This window comes from Ostrinia furnacalis, unplaced genomic scaffold, assembly GCF_004193835.3.
Source record: "Ostrinia furnacalis isolate ACB-3 unplaced genomic scaffold, ASM419383v2 OfSCF0641, whole genome shotgun sequence".
NCBI lineage: Eukaryota > Metazoa > Arthropoda > Insecta > Lepidoptera > Crambidae > Ostrinia > Ostrinia furnacalis.
In genome coordinates this window covers 125,301-149,806 of record NW_021130880.1, presented here as the reverse complement: position 1 = coordinate 149,806, position 24,506 = coordinate 125,301, and the positions used below count along the sequence as shown (strand labels likewise).

General features: G+C 34.9%; 1 protein-coding gene across 3 annotated transcripts in view; it reads right to left on the bottom strand.

Annotated features, from left to right (window-relative positions):
• Nucleotides 1-24,506, bottom strand: part of exp (expansion) — a 104,264-nt gene that overhangs the window by 49,793 nt on the left and 29,965 nt on the right. For all 3 annotated transcript variants that reach the window (XR_003657032.1, XM_028323542.1, XM_028323541.1), the window contains exon 2: nt 21,042-21,199. Coding sequence is in view for 2 of the 3 variants with exons in the window: in XM_028323542.1 (XP_028179343.1) it covers nt 21,042-21,199 (158 nt within the window). In the remaining variant the exon portion in view is untranslated. The remainder of the gene's footprint in view (nt 1-21,041; nt 21,200-24,506) is intronic.

Below are 24,506 nucleotides of genomic sequence, written 5' to 3'. Positions count from 1 at the left end.
CAGTTGGTGGGAAACCTCTTAAGGCTAGTGCTTATGAAGATAGCTTCGAATGACTATGAATTATTGATGTTTCATTCAGACGCTTTCTTGTTAACATAAGTTTTGCTAAAACTATGTCCCTCTTTCTAGAGAGTGCAGGTCAACTCCATTTTCCTCTGGTAGGAGAGATCCACAACAAGAAGCTTTTGGATCTACAACTACTTACTGGATCACATAATGGAAAGTGATTATCACTTGATGATGATGCTCGTATTAATACATTTACAAACATAATTATTTACTCTGAAGGTCTAAGTTTACATAGGTAGAGCTTACTGAAAATTTTTATATTTTTGAAATAGAAATAATTTGATGTCTAGCGGAATATTAATTTCTGAATGTAAGATCTTTAGAGCTTTAATATTATTCACTGTTCTTGCTAAAATAAGTTGTTATGTTATTAAAAACATATTTTATATTGGAAAAGAAAATCGTTTGCCTTAGGGCATTCAAATTAGCGCAGTGTCGGTCGCCTACTGGCGGTGCTGTGGTGTTTATATGAACGAAAATTGATAATTTTAAAGTGCCTTATTATCTTTTCAAATACATCGTATAACTTCTCCTTAAATAAAGTGTCATCGATGTTATTCTTTTTTACTTACAGATAATCCAACTGTGTGAAAACTGTATTGTTAATAGGTATTTAAGACGCTAGTGCATAAGAAATCGCTTGTTCAGTAAATTATGACAGTTATGAGATAATACCAACTGTGAAATAAGAAAACAGCGTTGAAAATATTTACCTATGCAGTTTTAAAATTACTAACACGTAAATATTATTGTTTATCGAAAATGAATACAGTGAAGTGTTGAACATAAATATTATGTTCATGATATTTCACTTGCAAAAACCAAGCGCCTCAGGTGTATACGGAACACTACCCTACGATTCATCAACTTTTTAAGTGAAATATCGTATAATGTTCAGTATTATGAATGAAAAAATAACAGCATCAAATTATTTTATCGCGACAACTCAACGCATCGCGCCGCCTTTACCTAATACTACATGCGTTATTATTTCACTTTTGACTGAGCACATTGTAGGTATTATTAACCTAGGAAAAATAATCTTCCAATAAGTACCTGATTCAAATTCAAATTTTTTGTAGTTATATTAAGTATTTTACATAAAGGTCTAAGGTCTCCACACGCAAAGATGTCAGAACTACAAGTAAGTAAGCCCTTTAACAATGAAAAAATGGCGAATGCTTAATTGAAAGTGAAAAGTCAGAATCAAACAGTTTCCTGCATCTTTTTATTTCAAAGTTCGTAAACTTAGTTTGGCTTAGTTTGGTTGAACGAATAGTTCAACAATCACCATCTGGCACACATAACCAAAATGGCATCTTGATCAGTGAAAGCATAACATTACATTCTCGTCTCTCTATAATTGATTTGACAGAAGCCTCGGGCAGTATGACAGCTCTTGATAATAGGGTCCTATCACAAAGGTCTGTAATTGACCGCAAATTATATATTTATAACAATGTTAGACAACAACAGGAAGTAATGCTCATAATACATGTTTGCTTAGTGAAATAGTGGTTATGTCTTCGGTCAATCCTTGTCAAACGAAGGTTTCATAACATAATACTAATTGAACGTTTCCAATCCTTTTGTTGTTATCACATATCCATCCAATTTCAACGGACTATGATGTGAAAAATTCACTAATATTGTACAAAACAGTCAACTATCAAACATCGATTGGGTAAAGATGGGCTTATAGCCTTTCTTCACCATCTAGTCTAGTCCAAAAGCACCCTTTTGCAAGTTTATAATAACCGCCAAGAACTCGAATTAAAGGAATTTCAAGAATGCACACCCAAGTCCCAAGGTCTCTACTATACATAATAGGTGGTTCTTTACAAGTTTCACGCCATACAATTAGATGTATGATAATTATTGTAAAATTGTAACGGACAATAGCAGTTACAAATGATACAGAGGTCAGAACAGTGTTAGATGGACAATCGGATCGTCCATTTAACGGACGCCCTCCACAAATTCAATTTAACACTTCATAAACTTGTTGTAGGTCAACAATGTACACGTTATTAAGAACACAATAGGGCTGCGGGCACACAGTACGAGTAAAACAGACAACACACTTCGTGCAGACAAATTATGTTTCAAAAGATCAGTTCCAACTGAGATTAAACTATAATTAACTATTAATATTTTGGAGTCTTATTTGGTTCCCATACACGTTTAGATAATTTTGCCCTTGTATAAATTCTCAAGCCTAGAAGTTTCAAAAGTTCCAGACTTCAATTACTTGCAACAAGGTAGGTGCTAGTACATTATTTGTTTCAAAACGAACCAGTAACTTGAAAAAACCGATCTTTCGAGCAATCGTTTTACAGTGTCATCCGAATAGCTATACAAAATTATTTGGCTTTACAGTTAAAAATCTATAAATTCATATTATTCTAAACTCCAAGGTGGCTAACTGTTCTCTTTTATCCCACAAGAGATGTGATCCATGAAACCGAACCGATGTTCGAGTATGTGCCAAGGACTGAGGAGATTGTCCACGGATGCGCCTCTCTGTCACCTTGCTTGCAATCACAACTGGGTCGATTGAAGATCGGAACGCGCACGACTCGAGATATCGATACGATTCGATTATAGTGCGCTAATCGATTTAGTGTTTGGGTGATGATTGTCACTTAGAGGAGATAATTAATATTTCTATGGCGTTTGAGACATCTTTATAGTTAATTTGACAAATCATTCAATAGCTGATGACGCTATTTGACTGACAATTTTTGAATATAATAAAATAATAACTAGATCACTCGTAATAATAATACTAGGTAGTATAGGGTGTGCAGAAAAAGTGACCTACATAAGAGATGCGATCGGTAATTTATAATAATTTCAACAAGTTTGTAGGTATTACCTAAATGAATAGCGCATTAAACAATGCATATTTTGCACAACTAAGAGGGTGCTAACTCATTAGAATTAACACCAAATCAATTTACAATGTAAATTAAAAGGAAAAGAACTTAGCATAAAACAATACTGATTAACGAATTAAAAATTTCCGTGAAGGTAATATTGACCTGCTTTGCGTAAACATAATAAAATCATGACCGAATTTCTCCGTATTTTGGATTATTTACACCTCTACCGTAAAGCAATAAGATTTAAAATGGCTTGGAGAAATTTGAACGCAATAAAAAGTAGCTGTTTACTAAATATACCGCTTCCGCGGCTACACTTTCCGTATTGTCGATAAACCAATAGATCGATGCGTTAAATCAATTTACCACGCTTCGATAGCAATACTTTATTTTTATCAATTCTATGCTAATGACTTTATCACTGCTCTGTTTACTATCTAGAACACTATTACGAGTAAATGAAATACAACGATCATTGAATTTTCTACTCAGTGACCTTTGGGAACCATTTCTTTGTTGTGTTTCATGTTTTCTGTAAAAACATGGTATAACCGGTTTAATCTACAAAAAATTGAGGCATCGATTGGATGATTGACATCGTAATGTTTCTAGAATATAAACAGTTTTTTTATTGCAAATATAATAACAGTACTTTGATCTTTGATTTTTAGCAATGATCGATCCATCTGATTATCTTTTCAACTTTTGCCCTCCCCATCTTTAGGATCAAAATCGAGCGGCGCCCATTCATCATCTATCTTGACATTTGGTTCATTAAATGGGTTGTTACGTTTCCCAATATGATCATTACCGTTCGCTCTAGGTTCGGTAGGTTTTGTAACTAGACATTTACCAGACACAGTCAAATGCCTGCTTCAGGGCGCCATGCTAACTTTGGTTGCTCAAACATTATTGGCTAGAATTGATGGATTTGCCTGCTTACTGTGAAAAATCGTGACCATTGTATTAATGTAGCCGCTTGCAAATTGTGTCTTTGTTAGTTGATCGGATTTATTAGAATCGTGGCTGTATAGTGCAACTGGTTCGTTATTAGCTTCATTAAATGCAAATACAGTTAAAGCTGTATGTGAATGTAAGGATAGCTTTAATTGAAGTCAAATGCTTAATCGTGATCTGATAAATGTTATAATTCGCCGGGACTGTGAATTATGCAATATAAAGAAGTGCTTATAATATCGCAACACTAATCGTTTGTGTTGAAAGGATCTTAGTAAAGTTGTGGGTGGAAACACCGCTGATTGCTTTTGATTTACAACAATTTATGAATTTACTTCTGCCATGTTCGGGTACGCATTTGAAGCATGGATAATGTGCAATAACTCATTGTTCCCATAATTCTGTCGATCTAACATTTCGAATTTTCGACTGTTCAACTGCACCGCGGCAAAGTTCAAGACAAGCATAAATTTCGTAAACTGCACCCAGTTGCTGTAAGATTTATGTCTCGTTTTCTGTTAACCTCTAACATTTTGTCGGAAGCCATCATTTTTCTTAGAGCATTAGTGTCCGGAAAACGTTGATATTGGGAGAGGAAATACGGAAGAAATAATAGTTATGACGCAAAAAATAACTAATGGGTATTTCTACATGTGCATACTTTTGAGCATGCAAATCCGGGACCATGGACTATACAAAAAGCAAACTAAAACCAACATTAAACACCTAAGAGTACTCTTATCAAACATGCTTTCACGAATGGATTTATCGCAGCGATTACTCAACGTTTTGATACGTTCTGTCAACGCGATCATAATTATTAGACTCTCTATGTCCACGCACAATGCGAGCCCAGGCAAGCGGCCACATACCTCACTCGCACAATGACCGCACTAACTTCACTAATGCACAAGAAATACAAATCTTGACTTACAACGTCACATAAATACACCAAGAAAGTGAAACCGTTGGATTTATTAAATTAAACCAGTCACAGCAGAAAGTAACGATCACACACCACTGACAAGTTGCTGCGCCCACAAAAGCGACATTGTTTGTAAAACCGCTCATCTTGATCCCGAGTTAAATGTAGATTTTGTAGATTAAGCACATAAAGGCTAGAATAAACAACAAATTTTGCAGTAAGCATAACATCTAAACGGTGGTACAACAAGCATTGTAAAGGCAAAAGAATTCGTGTTCTGGACACAAAAGCAAAGAATATAATTTAAGTACATTAATGTCTGAGGAGGTCCCATTTAATTTTGTAAAATGATTCAATTCAGTCAGAAAATTATTTTTAAAGCACAGAACGAGAATTTATTTTATTTAAGCCATTTTTAATGGTCGGAGTATATTTTTACACAAACGATTACCTACATTCGTAATGCTTGAAAGAGTTTATTTATGATCTGTATATTTACAGAGATTTATAATATTGTATGTAATGTGTTATAATGGAAGAATTTTAACTACTTTTATACGTTACTATGTTATGAGCGTTACTATTAATTTACACTCTAGTGCAGTTATCTGATCCGCTGCCAGCGTTTAGAGTTCAACCGTTCAGATTGTGAGTTGTCGGCCTTCATCACACCTACTGAACCATTGATACCAGTTTGAGAACAGGATATCGTCGTCACGACATTTTTGTCTCAAATTTGCATTATTTTAAGATTCCAATCTCTACAGATGATACTACTATCAACATACTAAACGATCACTAGAAGCATCAATATTTTTTGAAGACTCTACTACTTTGAATTGTATTTCCATATCTATATCACTATCTTTTACGGATCCTATTAAAGTGATAATATCACTAGTTTTTATATCCAGGTATAATTGAGACATCCAAGTGTATTGAACTGCTTCCAACATTATTGTTAGTTCATTTCGACTACCGAGCATCTTATTAGTTTCGTTGATTTAATTCCATCTGATAATATCGTTTTTTTCGTTGTTACTATTGTGTTTCTTGTGCTTTAGTTTATTAACATCGTTATTTATCGCTGTAATGTTTTTAGTCATGATGTATTTGGTAAGCTTTTGGTATGAATTGTTAGGTTTGTTTTTAATGTCTAGCCTAACGAATATTTTATGTCAAAAACTCAAGGCCGTTCTCATAATAAAGAGACGTAAAATTACAAAATTGCATACCCAGTTGAATTGTACTTTCAATTTATCCTTTGAAATGAAAACTCCACTATTCGTTCGGTGTTTTATTTGGTTATTTTGCAAGGTTGGCAATTAAGGTTAACGAGCTAATAAAATGTTGGTGTTATGTATAATTATAACGTCTTAATTACATTTTTGGCGATNTTGGCGAACTTATTACGTTACTAGAGTTTGATTTTGATTCCTTTTATGAATGCAGTTTATTTAGATTTCGTTTTTGCAACATCAATTTTCTATTCATTGAATCCCTTTTCGGCGCTCAGTGGACTGTGGTTCAATTAATAAACTTCTTCTATTTGGGCAATCTAACTTAATCATAGATTGCATTCGAGCTCTTTATTTTACAAATTATGTACGAATTGTAAAACAAACTTAATTTCATCGTGTTCATAGGTGACGTAATCTTTGCTCAATCTGTTCTATTTTATTGTTAGTACCTATGTGCTTTGAAAATCTACTTTCAGTTAGTAACAGATTAATTTAAAAAAACATATTCGCAGATAAATTAATAATTACTACCAGCAATTAAGTGTTAATAAACTGCACAAGTAACGAATCGTTAATTCGTTACCCTTGAAATATAGCCCGAAACTGCGAACTAGTTTCTAACGAGACTTGAACTAGTTTTTATTACAGCTTGGACCTTATGAAACCTGTCAATCTTCCAATGAATAGACGCTGACATTTTGTTAAAAACATTGTAGGCTGTTGCAAAGATTCAATTTTGTAACTGATTGTAGCAAAGTAATGGTTACCAAAAATACTGATACGAAATTAATTTAAAAAACCAAAAACTTTACATTTCATTGTAATAATTTTAAGACTTAGTTTCTTTTAAACTAGGTGGACAAACTAGACCTCATAATGGCAAGGTAGCAGGACGGCGCTGGATGCAGGCCGCTACCATTCTGCGGCTAATCTGGAAGTCAATGGGGGCGGCCTATGTTCAGCCTATGGACGTTCTGTGGCTGAAATGATGTTGATTTTTTAATTACTCTAAGTTTCTTTTATACTGAATTACTGATTGACTAATACGCAATATCTAGTATTTAGGCATACGCAAATAACATAAACACCAAAGTTAATTAGCTGTTAACATATTCCTTCACTCTCTATGCAAATGTACGGCCATTACTTTGACAAATGCCACAACTGAATGATGTGTCACAACATGCATTTATAGCATGAGATTGCGCTTGGAACTTGGTATTATTTGCTATTCAACTTCATTTAGCATCCTGTTATTTGCTTATTAAGGTTTGACCGTTAGAAGATGGACCTAAAGGTTACTTGACCAATTTAGGAGGCTCTATACTCACTTAGGCACAACATACGAAATAGTAAAGCATAGGAAGTATTCAATTTGGGGCTTATTTTTCAATCGTCAGTCAAATGTTTTTGTCTGAAGAATACGTCTTGTTTGATATTTTAATGGATTTTGTGTTGAGGAGTACCTGTATGGTAAAATTACTTAGGTAAATAAATATTATGTAAGAAAAGCACGTGTCGATTCACAAATCAGCTTCATAATAGAAAAGGTAAAAGTTTAAATATCTAAACATTATTATTTGATGTTTACAAAGTAGGCATATGAATATGACGTAGTGAACAGACTAATGATGTTAAAAAACGTATTCTGCCTACTCATTTTTCCGACATTAAAATACAACTATTTCAATCTGCATATTAAGTTTATTTAGAAACATGTCTTACGATACTCTTAACTAAGAGCTTAAAGGTTACTTGACCAATTTAAGGAGTCCATATACTTAGGTTTCGACATCGGATGCGCTGATATACCGACGATCACAGAGAGGTCAGTTTTGTAATAGATGGACGATGTTGCAGGATTATTTATACTTATGAAGATTTTGATGCAATATTACCATTTATGTCCTATATTAAATTAGTGGCCGGCAAATAAACTAACGAAATTATAGGCCTTTAAGTCACTTAGTTTGTAACCAAATTCTTCTTGAGAAATAATTTCAATGGTTGGTCATTATTGCAAATTATACACACTTTGGGATGGATTCCTAAAGTTACAAATCAACCTGAAGATCTAAAAAAATTACGATTCTGTTCTGTATTAGTTAAGCATGACAGATGCCTATGGTGGCTCAGGCAGTCTAACCCAAACCAATGTTATGATCTTAGTTAAACTCTTATATTCGTTTATTTAGAGACTAGATGAGTGATTTGAATCACACCTATTATTGTTAGCTGCAAGATTATGATCAAAAGCTGAAGCAAACAATATCCCAATCTATTAAAATCCAAAAAACTATCAACATTAAACCAAAGCCACACCTTAAATGATTAGCCGAGGCGTCATGTCGCTGGTTAATATAAGTTTCCGTGCCTGCAGTCAAAAGGTCGTTGTGACCTCTTGTCTACTCGTATACTAATATTATAAAGATGAAGAGTTTGTTTGTTTATTGAACATTAGAATCTTAGAAACTACTGGTCCGATATGAAAAACTTTTTGTGTTGGATAGCTCATTTACCGAGGAAGATTTTAGGCTATATATCACCACTCTACAATAGGGGCGATGCAGTAAACAATAATGTCACAAAAACGAGAAACAATTCAAACTATTTTCACGCGTACGAAGTCTCGGGCGCAGCTAGTATCAAAGACGTAAACACTTAGCCCCAGGCTATCCCCGAGTTAGTTACGTTACACCGACTAAATATGTTGGATACAAATCATGTTAAAACAACAAACCGTTACGGCCGTCTAATTGTTACGAAACGAAATAGTTTTAATGGCGGCTTTTGTAAGAATTAAAACTATTCGTGGATTAGTGACCGTGAAAATAGAAATTGAGTGCCTCGCATGTTACTATTAAAACAACAAGCTGCCCGTGGCTTGGCTTGTGTTGATTTTGGTCTTCCATCGAATAGATAGGGTCCATGTACTCGTACAAAGCTTTCGCTATTGTCTTTACCTCTTTTAAGATTTCTTGGCAATAAGTAAGACGTAAGCTTGAACTTTAAAAAGGTTTATTGTAACTCTATTATCAACATTTAATTTTATAAACATTGTTTCTGAGGCTTAAGTGGTTGGCGTTTATAATATTAATTAAGAATAGAAGTATCAAAAGCAGTTTAATGATACATTTACAAATACAAACAGATAAACATGTCATAATATCTAATAAGATTACATATCATGCTCGTTACAATCATACAATTTAAGAAATGTGACGAAAACACAATTACAATTGACCTCAATGATTGATCGTTGTTTGAAACAATAAACTTTCTGCCCATTCGCAGAACAAGGTCAAGCCCGAATCGTAATCGATCTTGGGATCGATGCATTGATACAGAAAGTAAGAAACAATGGTACTGTCGATGATCTTTATTGATGTAGGTCAAAAACCATTACGATTGCTCGTGATTGCCGGCTTTATGGTTCGGTATGTAATCAGTAATTAATAGTTCGAGTAGTGAACTAATGACCTTGGGATACCGATAACTACCAAAGACAACGCCTACACACCCGAAATACAAGTAATTAGCACCTCACGAAGTAATGTCAGGAAATGGACAAACAAATTGCACTTTTAATTAAAGAGTCCTCAAAAAGGCCTAATGATATCACTTGTTTATTTTTGAAATTCATTACTTCTACACTAGACTAGAGTAGTAAGAGAGATGAGTCAAGGTTACATTAATAAATTGTGTCTGAAGCTAACGATCACATATTCATAATTAACCAAATTAAAAAATAGCGTCTCAATATTATGTACTTAGACAGTGCTTTTGACTATGAAGTTACTCGCTTGCTAGTGACAGTAATTATTTGTCAGGTTGTTACTACATTATTATAAGCATTTTCGTCAAGTCAAGCCTACACAGTGATCAAAAGAATGTCGACAATAGATATAAACAAAGCTTATAAGTTGCCATTTGAAGGAGTGCCTCCGGGGAGTCTAATAGGTCCACAACTGTATCTTCCTTCACAGATAAAATCTGTTTAGATATATTCCGTATTGACTTCTATTTTGTCGGTAAAAGGCAACTCGACTGACATCTGTATCGCACAATACATCTTCTTTAACTCGTCGCCGCACGCGTGTTGAGGCAAAGTACGCGCGAGATTGTCAGATTACATTGTCACTTACGTAGGGCGGACTTTCTCTAGCTGACAGCTCATAATACATTTCGATTATAGATTCAGGAAGAGATTTTGAACTTTACGTCATGAACTTTTAACTACGTATTTGAAGCATTGCCATGTTTCATCTTGCAAGAATGTAAATACGGATTATTTATATTTAAATTGAAAAGGTGAAATAAATCGAGGTGCAATTTATGGGATCACGGTATTTAAATTCTGCCTCATTCAGAGAGCTCATGTCAAATTCATGATGTCCGGAACAAAGCGCGAAATTCGCAACGAATGCCTTGCTTTAAGCTAACAGTGACATTCATCTCGAAATAAGAAGAATTTCTAAACGAGAAATACAAGTTCACATTAGAGAGAGTGCACATTAGTGTCAGACGCCGCTGTGGTTTGCGGTCGATTTTGAAACAAAGTCTTGTTTATTGTTAGGTTTGAGTATAGCCTAAACTAGCAAAATTCCACTAAATTGGTTAGCATTCCAGTAGATACTTGTCATTCAGTTGCGTATCGGGTTTTGGTATAATCAACATTTCTGGTCAATTTACCTTAATCTAATTAAGCTCAGTCAGGACTGGTTTTGATAGAAAATATAGATTTGGAATTGGTAAACGTGACTCACAATTGGATACGATTTGTTTCTGCGGCATTCGTCGTAGCAATGTTTATATTTAGTTCTAGTGTCTATAATTGCGGTTGAATATCGTTGAGTTATGCTATTCAAAACAATATACGCATAGTCAAACTTACACGACAATTGATAACTGTTCAATTGACCTTGTCGAGAGAGAAAGGAAAGAACTCTTAGATTGAAATTGTCTTATTGGTTATTTTTAATTTGTGCAATTTACGTCTATTTTGGTGCAGTAAGTGTAACATAGCTCTAACTGTTGAAAAATCCCGAGCAGAAACAAGGAACAGGCTCCCGTGGGCAGAATCAACGCCACTAATCTTTTATTAAACAACAGAAGCAACTAGCCCACGTGCGGCTGCGCATCAGATTGACGGCATTTGCATATATTGACTGTTTAGATCTCAAAAATGACCTGAGAAAAGTCACTCCTCGAAATGTTAACACGCTCGAAAATAGCCTCTACCACCATGCAATAGAAGTCTAATCAGAAGGCGTCGGAGCGCAAAAAGTTTAAAATTTTTAGATACTTAGGCGTGCCAAAGGGTCGCATGCACAAATTGTGTTAAATCTTAATTGACTTCTTACGAGTTGTTAGAATTGGAATTGCCATTTTTATAAATTAGATCTAGCACGCGAATGTGTAGTTAACTTTAACTGCCCATGGTGGTTAATTTAACAGATTTAAAGGGTTTTCTAGTGAAAGTTCAAATGACCGTGGGACATGGAACAAATTGACTTTTTGTTTACAAATCGACTAATGCAACAATTGGTTGCACTAGTCGCAAAAGGCATAACAGAAATATTCGAAATTTTGTTGTGTTATGTTAAACACTTTTTTAAACAAAACGGTTTGAAGCAAGATTTCAAAATCAGTGAGACAAATTCATTGGCACTGACCAACGTGATCGTTTGCAAAGCCTACCTCAATGCCGCCCTACTTTCCACTCTATCTAGAGACAATTATGTGGACAATACAACAAACAAACATACTATTATATCACGCAGTCGGCCATGCAATGGTGCTTCCCAAATAAGTGACTTTACATCTTAAGCTGACGACATAAGGTCTGGTTTCAGATTTCGGATTGCAAATGATAAGTTTGTGGTCGAAACAGACAATAGAATATCGAGAGCACTACCGGTCGTGGCAAAGACTTATGTGAGGTAGCTACTATTTGCAAAACTGATGTGTAGGTCCTTATAGATAGAGTTGCAATTCCTGTAAAGAGTGACAATGCAGGATATGCCGGCGCCAAGGTTTTGGTAGTTGGCATTATCAGGACAATTACGAAACTAAGTTTATTGGAGTTAAATCTGTGATCTAGACCAAGTTTGTGCAACGAGCTCAATTCTGTTGGGCGGTAACTTTGTGAATGGTTGTTACTTAATTAGAGCCATTGTAAGAGAAAAGTTGTTCTAAGGTCTGCATTTTGTACATTGTATTTTGTTAATTATACGTATACTTATCTAGTAAAGGAAGGGAAAAACAGAAAGTTTTAATTTGGCAACCTTTTGACTAATTTTGGCACTGTTGTTATAAAGTGAAACACAAAAAGTTCCGAAGATTTAAAACAGACAAACGCAAAGTCATACTACCGTATTACGCTTTAATTCCACAAAAACCAAGGCTGTGCAAACCATTGTGCGTGCGTCGACCGCCTGGACTAGAGGTGCTCAAACTATTGCGGCTAGTGTCCACTTTTAGTTCAGATTGAAAGCAGAAAAGATTTTTGCACTGATAAAATATTTGAAAATACCTATGGGAGGACATACGAAGTAATCTACCTAAAACTTTTCCGAGCTAAAAAATAGATGAAGACTAACATGTCTGATCAATCATCTAACTAAAATCAGTTTGCAATTCTTCTCAATGTGTTAGTATTTAATTGTAAAACGTTTTTGATAAGAATTGAAAGAGTCACTATGTATTTGAAATTTAGAACAGCTAGGTGTATTAATATTGAAAGATAAAGCGATTCCATCCAAATGATACCGCAGGCAACTGCTAAATTACAGTACGAAGTGTAATATGAACTCTTATTTAACGCTTCCATGTAATTAAAACCAGTTGTGTGCTTGATAAATGACCGATAGCACACTTCTCAGCGCCCACCTGGGGGCGTGTCCGCCCTCCTTGGGAACCGCTGGTAGCGCCAAACTAACAAAGCGGTGAGATATTGATAAGAAGACAATAAACAATAACACTCAGGTATTGCTTGGTTGCAACACTGTCGTTATATGCGACCATGGATATGCTTCACAATGAGCAGATTTTTTAATAATGTTTTAGCGCTGGAGGTATTGAGTCGGAAAATTCGCGAAGTGACCAAATTGATAAGTTTAATCAATCGTTATTAATTTCAACCTATGACTGTCCACAGAGAGTACACGCTGTAAGAGTGCTCTTTGGGAGCCTATTTGCATAAATAAATAAAATTAGTTAAATTTGAATTTTGAACAGTTATGCAGTTAGAGAAAAGCCTCCTTAAAGGAGTAAGTAACACAGTAATTTCCTAAAGTTATCAATCGTCAATGAGCTCTACAAAAATGTTAAAAAATAAAAAATAGAAAAGACATGATTTATGTTATGTAAGTACCATTATAACATTATAATAACATTATAATGTTATTTTTTAAAATTCTTGAATAATATATAGAGTTTTTATGGCACTTAAACACGTCCCGAATATAGCTTGCAGCAGCTAATGAATGATATCCAATATGAAAGTAGTCGCGATTCATATCTTGATATCACAATACAAATCACAATACGAATTTAGCAAGTGGGTGCAGTATACCTAGCAATAAATAATGCATTTGTTTGCCTCCAAACTGCGCGTGGGTTTATCTGAACGCAGCCTTCTTTGTAATTGCAGGGGCTTGACCCGACTTAGAAATTAGGACGATTATCTCATAGCAAATGCATTAGAGCCAAGCTATTGTCTTGTATATGTCCATTATCTGTCTGTCACGTTGGGTGGCAACATGTATGTCTGGGCTATAATTAAATAAGTTATTGATAAATAAAATCAAGTGTTAGTTGATACTGGCTAACAAATAGGCAATAGGTTATATTATCTGTTAGCGGCGCTGTTACTGTCGCTAAGTTTAAACATAGAATAAAAAATTGTGACAAAAATAACAACTTTAAAAAATCTAAGTGACACCGGTGAACATTTTAAAAGAGTCTAAAATGACTTCTAAAAGAAACCAAACGCTACATTTGCAACATCTCCAAAATTAGTTTGATGAAACTAATTTTCTCATAGTGTTAAACAATAGATGATATTATTGTCATAAATTATATGGACATACTAGTCACGTCATGACCTTTGAAGAAGAAAAATGCTAATCATCATTCGATTATAGACACTCAGTGACTTTTCATGGGAAATTAAAAATGAAAGTAAATACCTGCTTATAAAGTCGGCCGTTTGGTGTAGTGGTTCGAAACGGACAACTTTTCCTGAGGTAGCGGGTTCGATTCCCGCACAGTACAAACATTAATTGTGTGCATGAACATATTTTTTTGTATTGGACTGGGTGTTTTCTATGTATAATAAGTATGTATTTACAAAAAAAAGTATTTAAGTATGTTTATATCCGTTGTCTAGTACCCATACTCCATAGTACAAGCTTTGCTTAGTTTGGGACTAGAAGCGCAGTGCAAAATGTCCAAGAATATTTAAAAATTTAAAAAGTTCTATGAAAAGTGCACAAACAGAAACATGGGAATGGTGACCATCAACAACGATTATTACTGCTACAGTTGTTATTAGAGTTAAAATAATATTTATAATCATAATACAATCAATGTACTTTCTATATTGTACGTTATACGTGTACAGTTTTTCATTCATGCCTTCATACAAAGCGTGGACATTTCACTTATTTTTACTGATACCCAAGCGACAGGGCCCCATTCTTTGGCCTGCAAATAGAACGATTGTAAACCTTAACCAGTGACATTGGTTGTATTTATAAGTCGGCTTTTTCACAATTTCCCTCTGTTTTTGTGACAACGCACCAATTCGATGTCGGTTTGAGGATATTTATTATTTTTAAGTAAGATACGAGGCACAGAATGTACAATTTGGTTTATGGGCTTACCTTATACAGATTTTTCCCGCGATTTTAGTTGTGTGGACTTCAGAATTGAATCAAAAGAAAATAATGAAGGACATAGGTATAAATGAAGTGCAAAAAATAAAGTTAAATTGCTCGTGAGCGAATTCTTGTCAAAATTATTAAATTCATAAAGTTTCTAATTAAATAAAATTGAAAATAATTGTTATATGTTAGGAAAATTAAGTTATATTGTCACAAATAAATCAATCGTATTAAAATAGCTGTCGTAAAACTATTAATTATACAGCTGGTACAGCTAAGAAAGTGCTGAAGTTGTTAGTTAATTTTATGCAAAGTGAAACCTACACACACACTTGTAATTGACCTAAATGACGTGTAATTTAACTCCCCCGCCTTTTCCCATCCCAGAGATTTGACAGCAACAAAACGAACCCAACTAGTGCGCCACCACTTCCTACAAGATATATCCAATTAATTCCTCGAAATTAACTCCTGGCCAGCCATTTCCCTATCAGACGTCCTGAAACAAGTCCTAATTATTACCAAGGGAATGTACTGTCTTTATTGTTCGTTCCTGTAATGTTTCAAGATAATTCAGACGATTTTAAACCGTATATAGTGGGCATAAGTCAGCGCCGTGTATCAGAAAATGTGGCACCATGTTCTCTGGATCTGCACTAATTAAATGTTGGTGTAAGAGTGGCCAAGTCCCATTAAAATGCCGATTTTCGTATGTGTGCATCTGATAAAAAGCTAGGGAACATAGGCGACACTTCCTAGAGTACAGTCGCGGGGAAAAGTAATTGGCGAATATTTATTTCATCGATAGAAAGGGTTCAGAGCGAAGTCCCCGAGGTTCCAATTATGAGAAGTGTTTATTTTACTGGTCTGCTTTGAAATCAGATTAACAACAATTTTATGGGCTGTTCAGAAGTTTCTTAAGGCGTCGAAATCAAAATGAATTCGAAAATCGTGAGGAATAAAAATCTTTTTTTAGATTACAAGGATTTACGCAGTGCGTCGACTGGAAAAAGCACAGCATTCAAGTAAATTGACTGGCAAATTAATGTTTTTGTTTTCTAAAAATTTCAAAATGCTTTCAAAAGTTTAATTAAATGCCCTTTGCACATTGTTTTTTTGCGTTGTGGCGTATTTTTTTCACTTAATTTTGTAACGTTTATTTTGGAATACTTTGAGTAAAATTATTTAAATATTTGTAGGAGCCCTATTCTAAAGGAGACAGTACGGCGATGATCTGCTATGCAAAGATACTTCCGTGTCATTACGCGGCTGCGCGCGCACAGATGCAATCGACACGCTAGGGCGCGCGATTGGGATTTGTGACGTTTTTGAACGTTAGTGGAGAAAATAAAGATGATAGATGAAGAAAATTATAGTGAATTTTTAACGTAAATAGAGAAAATATGCCAACAATTTCTTACTTATAGAAGTTTTTGGATTATTTTTTTTTTATTAAGAGGGGTAGTTTACTGCTCGTAGGCATGTCAAAACGCTAATTTGATTAAATTTGAAGGCACATCCACAATAATGTAAGCCTATAAATTTTGTAGGTCTTACATCTCTGGAAGTCAGTATCCAAATAATAATATAATAATAGTATATTATACTTACGGCGTTAAATTTTTTTTAGAAGTAAGTAATTTTGGATCTTTTTATTCAGTTCAGTTGTTTTAATTTACGTAAGTTTTTTTTCCCACTTTTAAAGTAGAGTTCAGAATATTTTTTCAATAGGTATTCACTCGTAGATACAACTACAATTCTCGACACGTTCACATTCGTGACTCGTGCGATCATTGCGAGAACTAAGGTACTCAAATATTGATTTGAATGGTAAAAGTTTTTATTTTAATACAATCATATTTTAACTGCAACAAAAAAACACGTGCGCACGATCGACGTACCTCCATTGAGCACTTGACACTGTTTGCTTATTCTTCATACATTGTATGGATATTTGGTCATTGTGATTGTGAATATTCCACTTTCATCTTCGTCTGCCCTTTGGTGGTGACCGCCCGTGAAGTGTGGATACTTTTATACTTATTTGACCTTTTAATAATACTTTGTAATGTATTTGATTGTATTTCTAGTGCTTCGCTTAAACCGTGCGGATTATTATACTTATTGAAGAATCGCAACTAAACATTCTCAACTCTAATCTCATGGCTCTTATACTAAACAACGACTTGAATTTTCTTTACTCTAACCGTAGACAAAATTGTTCATACACAATAAGTTATTGTAATTGTATAAACGTCTTATTAGGAGTTAGCCTTGAAGATACAATCTATCATAATATGCAATGTATCTTTGTCTAATTTCGGAATTGTTGCAGCTCCAAGTTGCAGCTAAATTGTTTTTGCAGATCAAAGTATGAATTCAAATAAGCGCCCACTATGAATGGGCTAAAGCTTATTATCAACACATTCATAGAATAATTCATTGAGTTTTTTGTGGGTATCTTAACGAGTCAACCTTCTTGTAACTAACCGCTTGTCTAAACGACCTCATAACGGGAGTCATTTTTAAGAGTTGCAAAAGTCGCCTCGGTCTTAACAGGTACTTAATAGGCCGGATACACTAAGCCTATTAAAGGCTATTATGGCACGTGTCTGTTCCAAATAAGCTTATTATCTCATTTGTTTGCTTATACTACTAGCGAATTTATCTCTTTGTTGAATGTTGAATGGTGTGGGACAATCAATCTCTGTCAAATTAAATCAAGTGCACCGTTCTCTTATGCTTTGTTATTTGCAAATACTTCATAATTAGCCACCTCATTATTCTGATCTACAAACAGAATGGAAAGTTTTAAAACTAATTTATGAAAGTGCTAATGATGATCATCGCTTGTAATTGATTGAACTGTTTTCGACCATAATTATTAGACAGTGAAACGTGTAATTAAGATAGCGACCTGAACTACTTTAAATTTTTTATGGGCAACTAAAAATTATATTATGCCTGCCTACTTCTTATTACTGTTAAGATAAAAATGACAGCCAATGCAGAATTTTACAAGAAGCAATTCGACGAAAGCAGGTAAATATCCTTGAGCTCAATTCAGCATGAGCAAAGGGTACGAAAATACTTAAACCGTCGGATTTACCTGATGTAGGTTATGCACCTTTTATTAATGAACTCCAAAACTGCTGAGAAACCACAAAAATGAAAACGAGTTTGCAAATGACGTGGCATAAACAGGTATTTGACAGGGGATTAACTGTTTTCGAGTTCTGAGTCTTATTCCATGAGATATAAGTTTTATAAACGGAAAGTAAAGCATGGTAAAGCCAAAGGAAGTAATTAGATTTCAAAATCTGGACTATGCAATTAGCTGTCACGAAAAATTGAACCAGACGACGTCGGCCAATCTTTACCTGTCACTGAGTTTATCATAAGTGCAGTGTTGCCGGTTCAACTAAATCATTTCCCAACAGCAACTTTATAATTGCCATTGCGCAATTCAAATCACGAATGAGCTAGATTTGTTCAACCTACGTTACCTGTTAGGAGTCACGTTGTCGTGATACGTACGGCTTATCGGCACAAACAAACTTTAATTTATTATTGTTCTACATGTATTTGGCAATTTAATTGTTCAACACATTCCCCTCGTCAAGAGTTTCGACAATCGCTTTGATTTTTATTGCGTCCTATTCAACATTTGCATAGAAATTATTTTAGCTTTGACCGTGAAGTGTAATTGCATCGGTATCTTGATCACGATCGTATGTTACATTTCTTTTGGTTTTTTAATTGACCTTGAGTTTCGTATCAATCGTAATGGCTTTAATGAATGTGGCATCTTCAACGTTTATTCCATTTAGAGCTTATGTAACTTGAATAATTGTCATTGCTTTACCAATTTCCAGTAGAAGAATATTTAGTATCTTTAGTTTACTCGAAGCACTAAACCCGATCTGTTACTGATCACTGTCTATCAACAAACTGTCTTGCAATTATTTCTAATCATTACTGATTTGGGCTAGTTACATTTCTGAAATTTGAAGCATTAACAAAAGATACGGGCTCAACGGAGCGTGACATGCGCAAGGTTGCTGGTTTCACCTGCTAACGGACTGAGATTTTGATTCGAGCTAGCGAATGTGATAGTGAAAGCTACCGGTGTAGTAACGCAATTTTTTGTAACAACTTAATAATTTGTACTTAATAAAGATTGTTGAGTCATACTAAAAAATGCGCTTCAACACCGGTTCAGAGTTACAATGAATGATTGAGGGTCTATAAATCAGTGATGTTGATTTCATTCGATTCTGTAGGCTAAAGTAACGTCTAGTTTTTAAATAGACCAACTATTTTTCATATCTCTAGGTGCAAAACAACGTTTGCTGGGACAGCTAGTTTTCTGTTAAAGGTTTCCACATATTTTAAAGAAACTACTGAAAAGGTCGTCAAAAAATCTAAGTCAATAGATTCCTGATGCATGTAACCTAATTCCCACTCGGCCTTGAATACTCCATCAGTTTATTTAAAGAAACAAATTAGCACTAGATTAAGGTGATACTTGGCTTATCGGTAGTGAAAGTGACTTAAGTCGTGTTGGCCAACCGTGTGCAAATACATCGATACCCGATTTAATTATGGCAGTTGCTCAACCAATGTAACTACAGGTCAACTTGAGGTAGTTGTTTGACATGTTAATCGTTTGGTAATTTTATTTTGATGACCAATAAATCTTTACCAATAAAGTTCAAGTTCATACCGTTTCTAGTTAGCACATGTCTAAATAATCAGCAATTGGTGTCGGCAATTTTACCAAGTGGTTCGTTTGAATCATTTCCAAGATGATTTTGCTTAAATTATAGGTTTGTGAACTCATTAGATTTTCCGATAAGGTATTTATTAAGTATGAAGATTTCGAAAGTTACAGTTAAGTCCAATTTAAGGTGACTCAACTAGATAATGATATAGAATTTACCGAAGTACTTAAATCTTATGAGTTTAATAGTTTTAATCATAAACTCAGGCTATTTTGCATCTTAGTTAGGAAAGGCGTAGTTGCTGCACCAGAAATCGAGTGACACGTCCGTTCCCACCCACAGATTTTTACCATATTAATGCGTCCAAAATGTTGTTGAGTATTGCTTCCATTTGTATGATTTTAAATAATTTAAATTCGCTTTTCATGTTTTTTCAAGTCTCAATTATCTTCAGTTTTTCAACAAGAATTCATTTAATTTGGGCCATAAAACTTAATTATCAAAATGAATCAGCTGTTGATGATTTTGTAAATGATTTTCGAAATTAGTTAATGAGATTTTAAAAGCCGTTAAGAACACGCAAAAGTTGGGTGAAAAAGAAAACATTGATATTGAAAGAAATCGTAACTAAAAAATTACTAATTAAAAAAATATAAAATGGGCACGCCTTTTCTGTGTCTACTAAGAATGTTCTAAGCTTTAAAATACACCAATGCAATGCAACATGTCGCAAATACTTACACAAACAAAATGGATCAAATTGCGCTAAGCGATGCCATTTCGACATTGTATTCTACTCTATACTACTTACACAAATTGATATACGTTGCATCGTCACATATCAACATGCTTTGGATCAAAAGCTTTGTAGACGAGCAAATATTTATTCATTTAAGTTTTTCCGCATCGCTCCTGATGATGATCAATTAGGCCGAAGGTGGAAGCGAGTTTCACCCAGAATATTTAACTACAGAGGAACTGGCAATTTTCAACTGCCGAAAATACTAGTACTTAAGTAACAGTCAAAGGTAATATGGTGGTAGCTAGCCAGGAAGACTTTAAAAGCCTTACCAACGGGACTAAATTGCTTATCATTGAAGAATTTTGCTCGTCTACAAGGACTTTAAGGTCATCTTCTTCTCGTGTCGACAACAAATCTCAGTGTCAGCCCAAAACTCCGCCACAAGAGTGGCGTTGTCAGTAGCCTTCGTTAAATCTTCCTGCGTGCAATGGTTTGGGCACGCAGGGCACGACATCATGTGCTTTGTCGATTGGGGAACAAAACCACACTAACTTGCACTCCAAGTTTGAGCCATCCCATTAAGTTAAGGTCATTAATGGTATATCCTTACCTCATGCCGTCAAATCCGTCATCTGAGCCGTTGATAGTGAGTACGGGCGCACGCGCATACGCTTTGGCAACGCGTCTGTTCTTCTCGAACACTATCACCTTCGCCCAGATCTCATCGTCGATTTGAGTCCATTTATCCAGCACTTCTTGTATATGTTCCTGAGGACAATAAAAATGGCAGAGTTAGTTTTGTTGTACTTACATTTATTTATTTGTTTGAAAAAAATATATATGTCAGAGCTTTTAAATTTAAATTACTGATAAGGATTTCTTGGAATGAATAAGATCGGCATGCATCGGGTTTTTGTCTAAACGTCAAGATGTTATCTTACATGAGGTAATATCTAAGTTTGATCTGAGGAAGCAAATATTATAAAGATTTATTATAATGTCAGGATTAAAACCTGTAGATACTACGTACGAGGACTTCATTAGTCTTTTTGGGTAATTTGCTTTATCGATTTTTTTTGCAATTTAAACACTCCTTGTTTTATCGCGAGCGTTCTAAGCCCTTAAGAGTCTAGAATCCAGAACTCACGAGTCGAGGGTCTAACGCTCCTACTTCTGGACTAAACAAACGCTGACACTAACAAGTTTGCAAATATATTAATAACTTAAATGTATTGATCGCCATCGCTGCACGCCGCGTGTGATCGCGTTGGTTTGGCCGAACCTTATGTGATACACCCACCTCCAAGGATGTTCTTTGTAAGCCAAGATTACCAAAGTTTAGATATTAATACTCGTGTGGCAACGGTGTCGCAAGCGGGCGACATCGGGCGCAACGACACGCTCTAGTAAACCACTTGATGTGTGAGCTGCTTGAGGATTCTGCGGATTGGGTGTTGGTGGTGATCGAGATAATTAACTGCTATTGTAAAGGTTTTTTGTTGTTCCGTATTATGTTACTAACTGGGTTTGTAACAGACAAAAGATTTTTATTCAATGTGACAATAGGTACTTAGAGACTCATGTGAATTTAGAAACATCTGATACTACAGTATTTTAAAATACCCAACAAAGTAGGGCTCGCAGCGAGCGAGAAAAAAGTGCAGCAGATTTAGAAATTCATGAAATAACAAGAAGATGAATATTAGGTTTCAAACTTGTAGATGCACTATCAATCCTTAGGCTGGGTTGCACCATCTTACTTTAACTTTGAAAAACGTCAAAAATCTGTCAAACTCCATACAAAAAACACCGGTTATCGTCATTTGTCGGCCGTTTGGTGTAGTGGTTCGAAACGGGCTACTATTCCGGAGGTAGCGGGTTCGATTCCCGCACAGTACAAACATTTGTGTGTATGAACATAATATTATTTGTTTGTATTGGACTGGGTGTTTTCTATGTATAATAAGTATGTATTTACAAAAAAAAAAAGTAAGTATGTTTATATCCGTTGTCTAGTACCCAATACCCATAGTACAAGCTTTGCTTAGTTTGGGACTAGAAGCGCAGTGTAAAATGTATAAGGATATTTATTTATTTATTTATTATAGTTACGGTCAAAGATAGGTGGTGCAACTCAGCCTTAGTCTTTCTTGCAATGTCACTTGTTTTCTTTTCGTTTGTTTAGTTAGGTAATGTTGTTATGCTGTAACTCCACTACTGTCTTTTTTCATACGAAACAATTGGCTGTTTATCAACAGCGGACTCCAACTCTAAACAGACCGTTAACTTAGCAAAAAGTTTTGAAACCAACCGCATAATCAGGGTTATCCAAAATATCAGAATGTGCGTGCACTAAATCATTGTAATTGAAACATGCATGTCTATTTACTCGTACTTTGCGAAATCACCTTATTAAAGAACTTTTATCTTTAACCGTGTACTTAATTTTTGAAGTCAATGTCACTATTAATGTTATTACGAGCTGAAGTTTGGTAATGATTATAGTAATTTTAATGTTTTACTATTTTAGTAGATAAATAAAACGTATTCGATAGGTCATTAGGGCTATTTACTGTAATGAAAATCAATGCAGTAGTAATAATGATGTTGTTAAATAAGAATTACAGCTTAAAGACTAACTGTAATGCTATTTTTAAAGGAACTGCAGCCGAGTAAATATGCCTACTTAGTGTACATTAAGTAGGGATATTGATCCGAACTGTGATTTTTTTTTGATAAGTCTAGCTAGTCTACATAATATTTATTCAAAAGTTAGAGGTTCAAAATCTCAGCACAATGCTAGGTGCTTGAACGTATTGATCAAGGCATTTGTATAATGTGTAAGACTGAGTATTTACATAAAAAAAGTGTTTAAAAAGTTTAAATACCTATGTTAGGTAAGACAGTTCACGAATCTCCATAAAAATCCTACGCATAACCGCTGCAAATAATAACAATAAATCTAACAATACTCGAAAAGCGAAAGTCAATTAAAATCGTGTAGCGAACGTTTCAGAAATCGCAACCAAATAACAGTAATCAAAACGTGTTCGCTTTCGTGAACGAAATCGAGAGTAGATACGCTCGTTTCTGCAGAAGTGGAAAGCATAAAAAGTTGTAATGGTGGCGATGATATACGTCATTATTGTTGATTTATGGTTTTATTTTTAACTTGCATCATTTTGAGTTGATTGTTGCTAAAAATAGTAACAGATGTCACGAACGATAATAGAACAAAACATACTTATCTAACGCCCGTATTCACAAACATTACTATGAGGTCTCACAGTGCGCGTGGACGCACAGTGTGACACACGAACCAATCACAGAGCTCTATTCAACGCCGTGCGTTCGATTTGCTGCTTCATATAAGCAAGCATCGTTTGTGAATACGGGCGTAGGAATGTGTGTTAAATGGTCTTAATAACTTAGTATGTGTGAATAGTATGTAATTATTGCATTTTTTTTTATTTTGCATATTAAAATTGGGAAGTCCACCCACAAGGTGGACCGACGACATCATAAACGTAGAAAGAAAGCGCTGGACAGGCCACTAGCAACCGGTCGACATGGAAATCATTGGGGGAGGCCTATGTTCAGCAGTGGACGCCCTATGGCTGAAATGATGATAATGATATTAAAATTGACCACAAAGCAACTGAGTGACCATTCTGATCACTGATCTATCGGTAGCTTTAAGGAAAATGGCAAACTGTACACAAGCTCTTCAGGAAAGTTTTGGGCTATGAGCTTTTCTTTCAATCATTGCCCGTGATGATGGAATACGTAAATAGGTTGTCTAATTGTGACCAAATTTTCCAATGTAAATGAAAGAAAGAAGAAATAATGAAAATATTTATTGTCAGATTAATTAATACAACACAAAGATACTGACCTCCACACTAGGCATTACCTGTCCTGTGGAGTAAGGTTTTATTTTTTGGCAATCTAGAAAAAGCTTAGTTATGATTTTAAAATATACGAGTACTTGTGTATTTCTGTCGGCTAGTTTGCTTGCTTATCAACTTTTCCTTGTATAACTTTCACATTGGTAGATCATTAGCTTCTTTGTCCA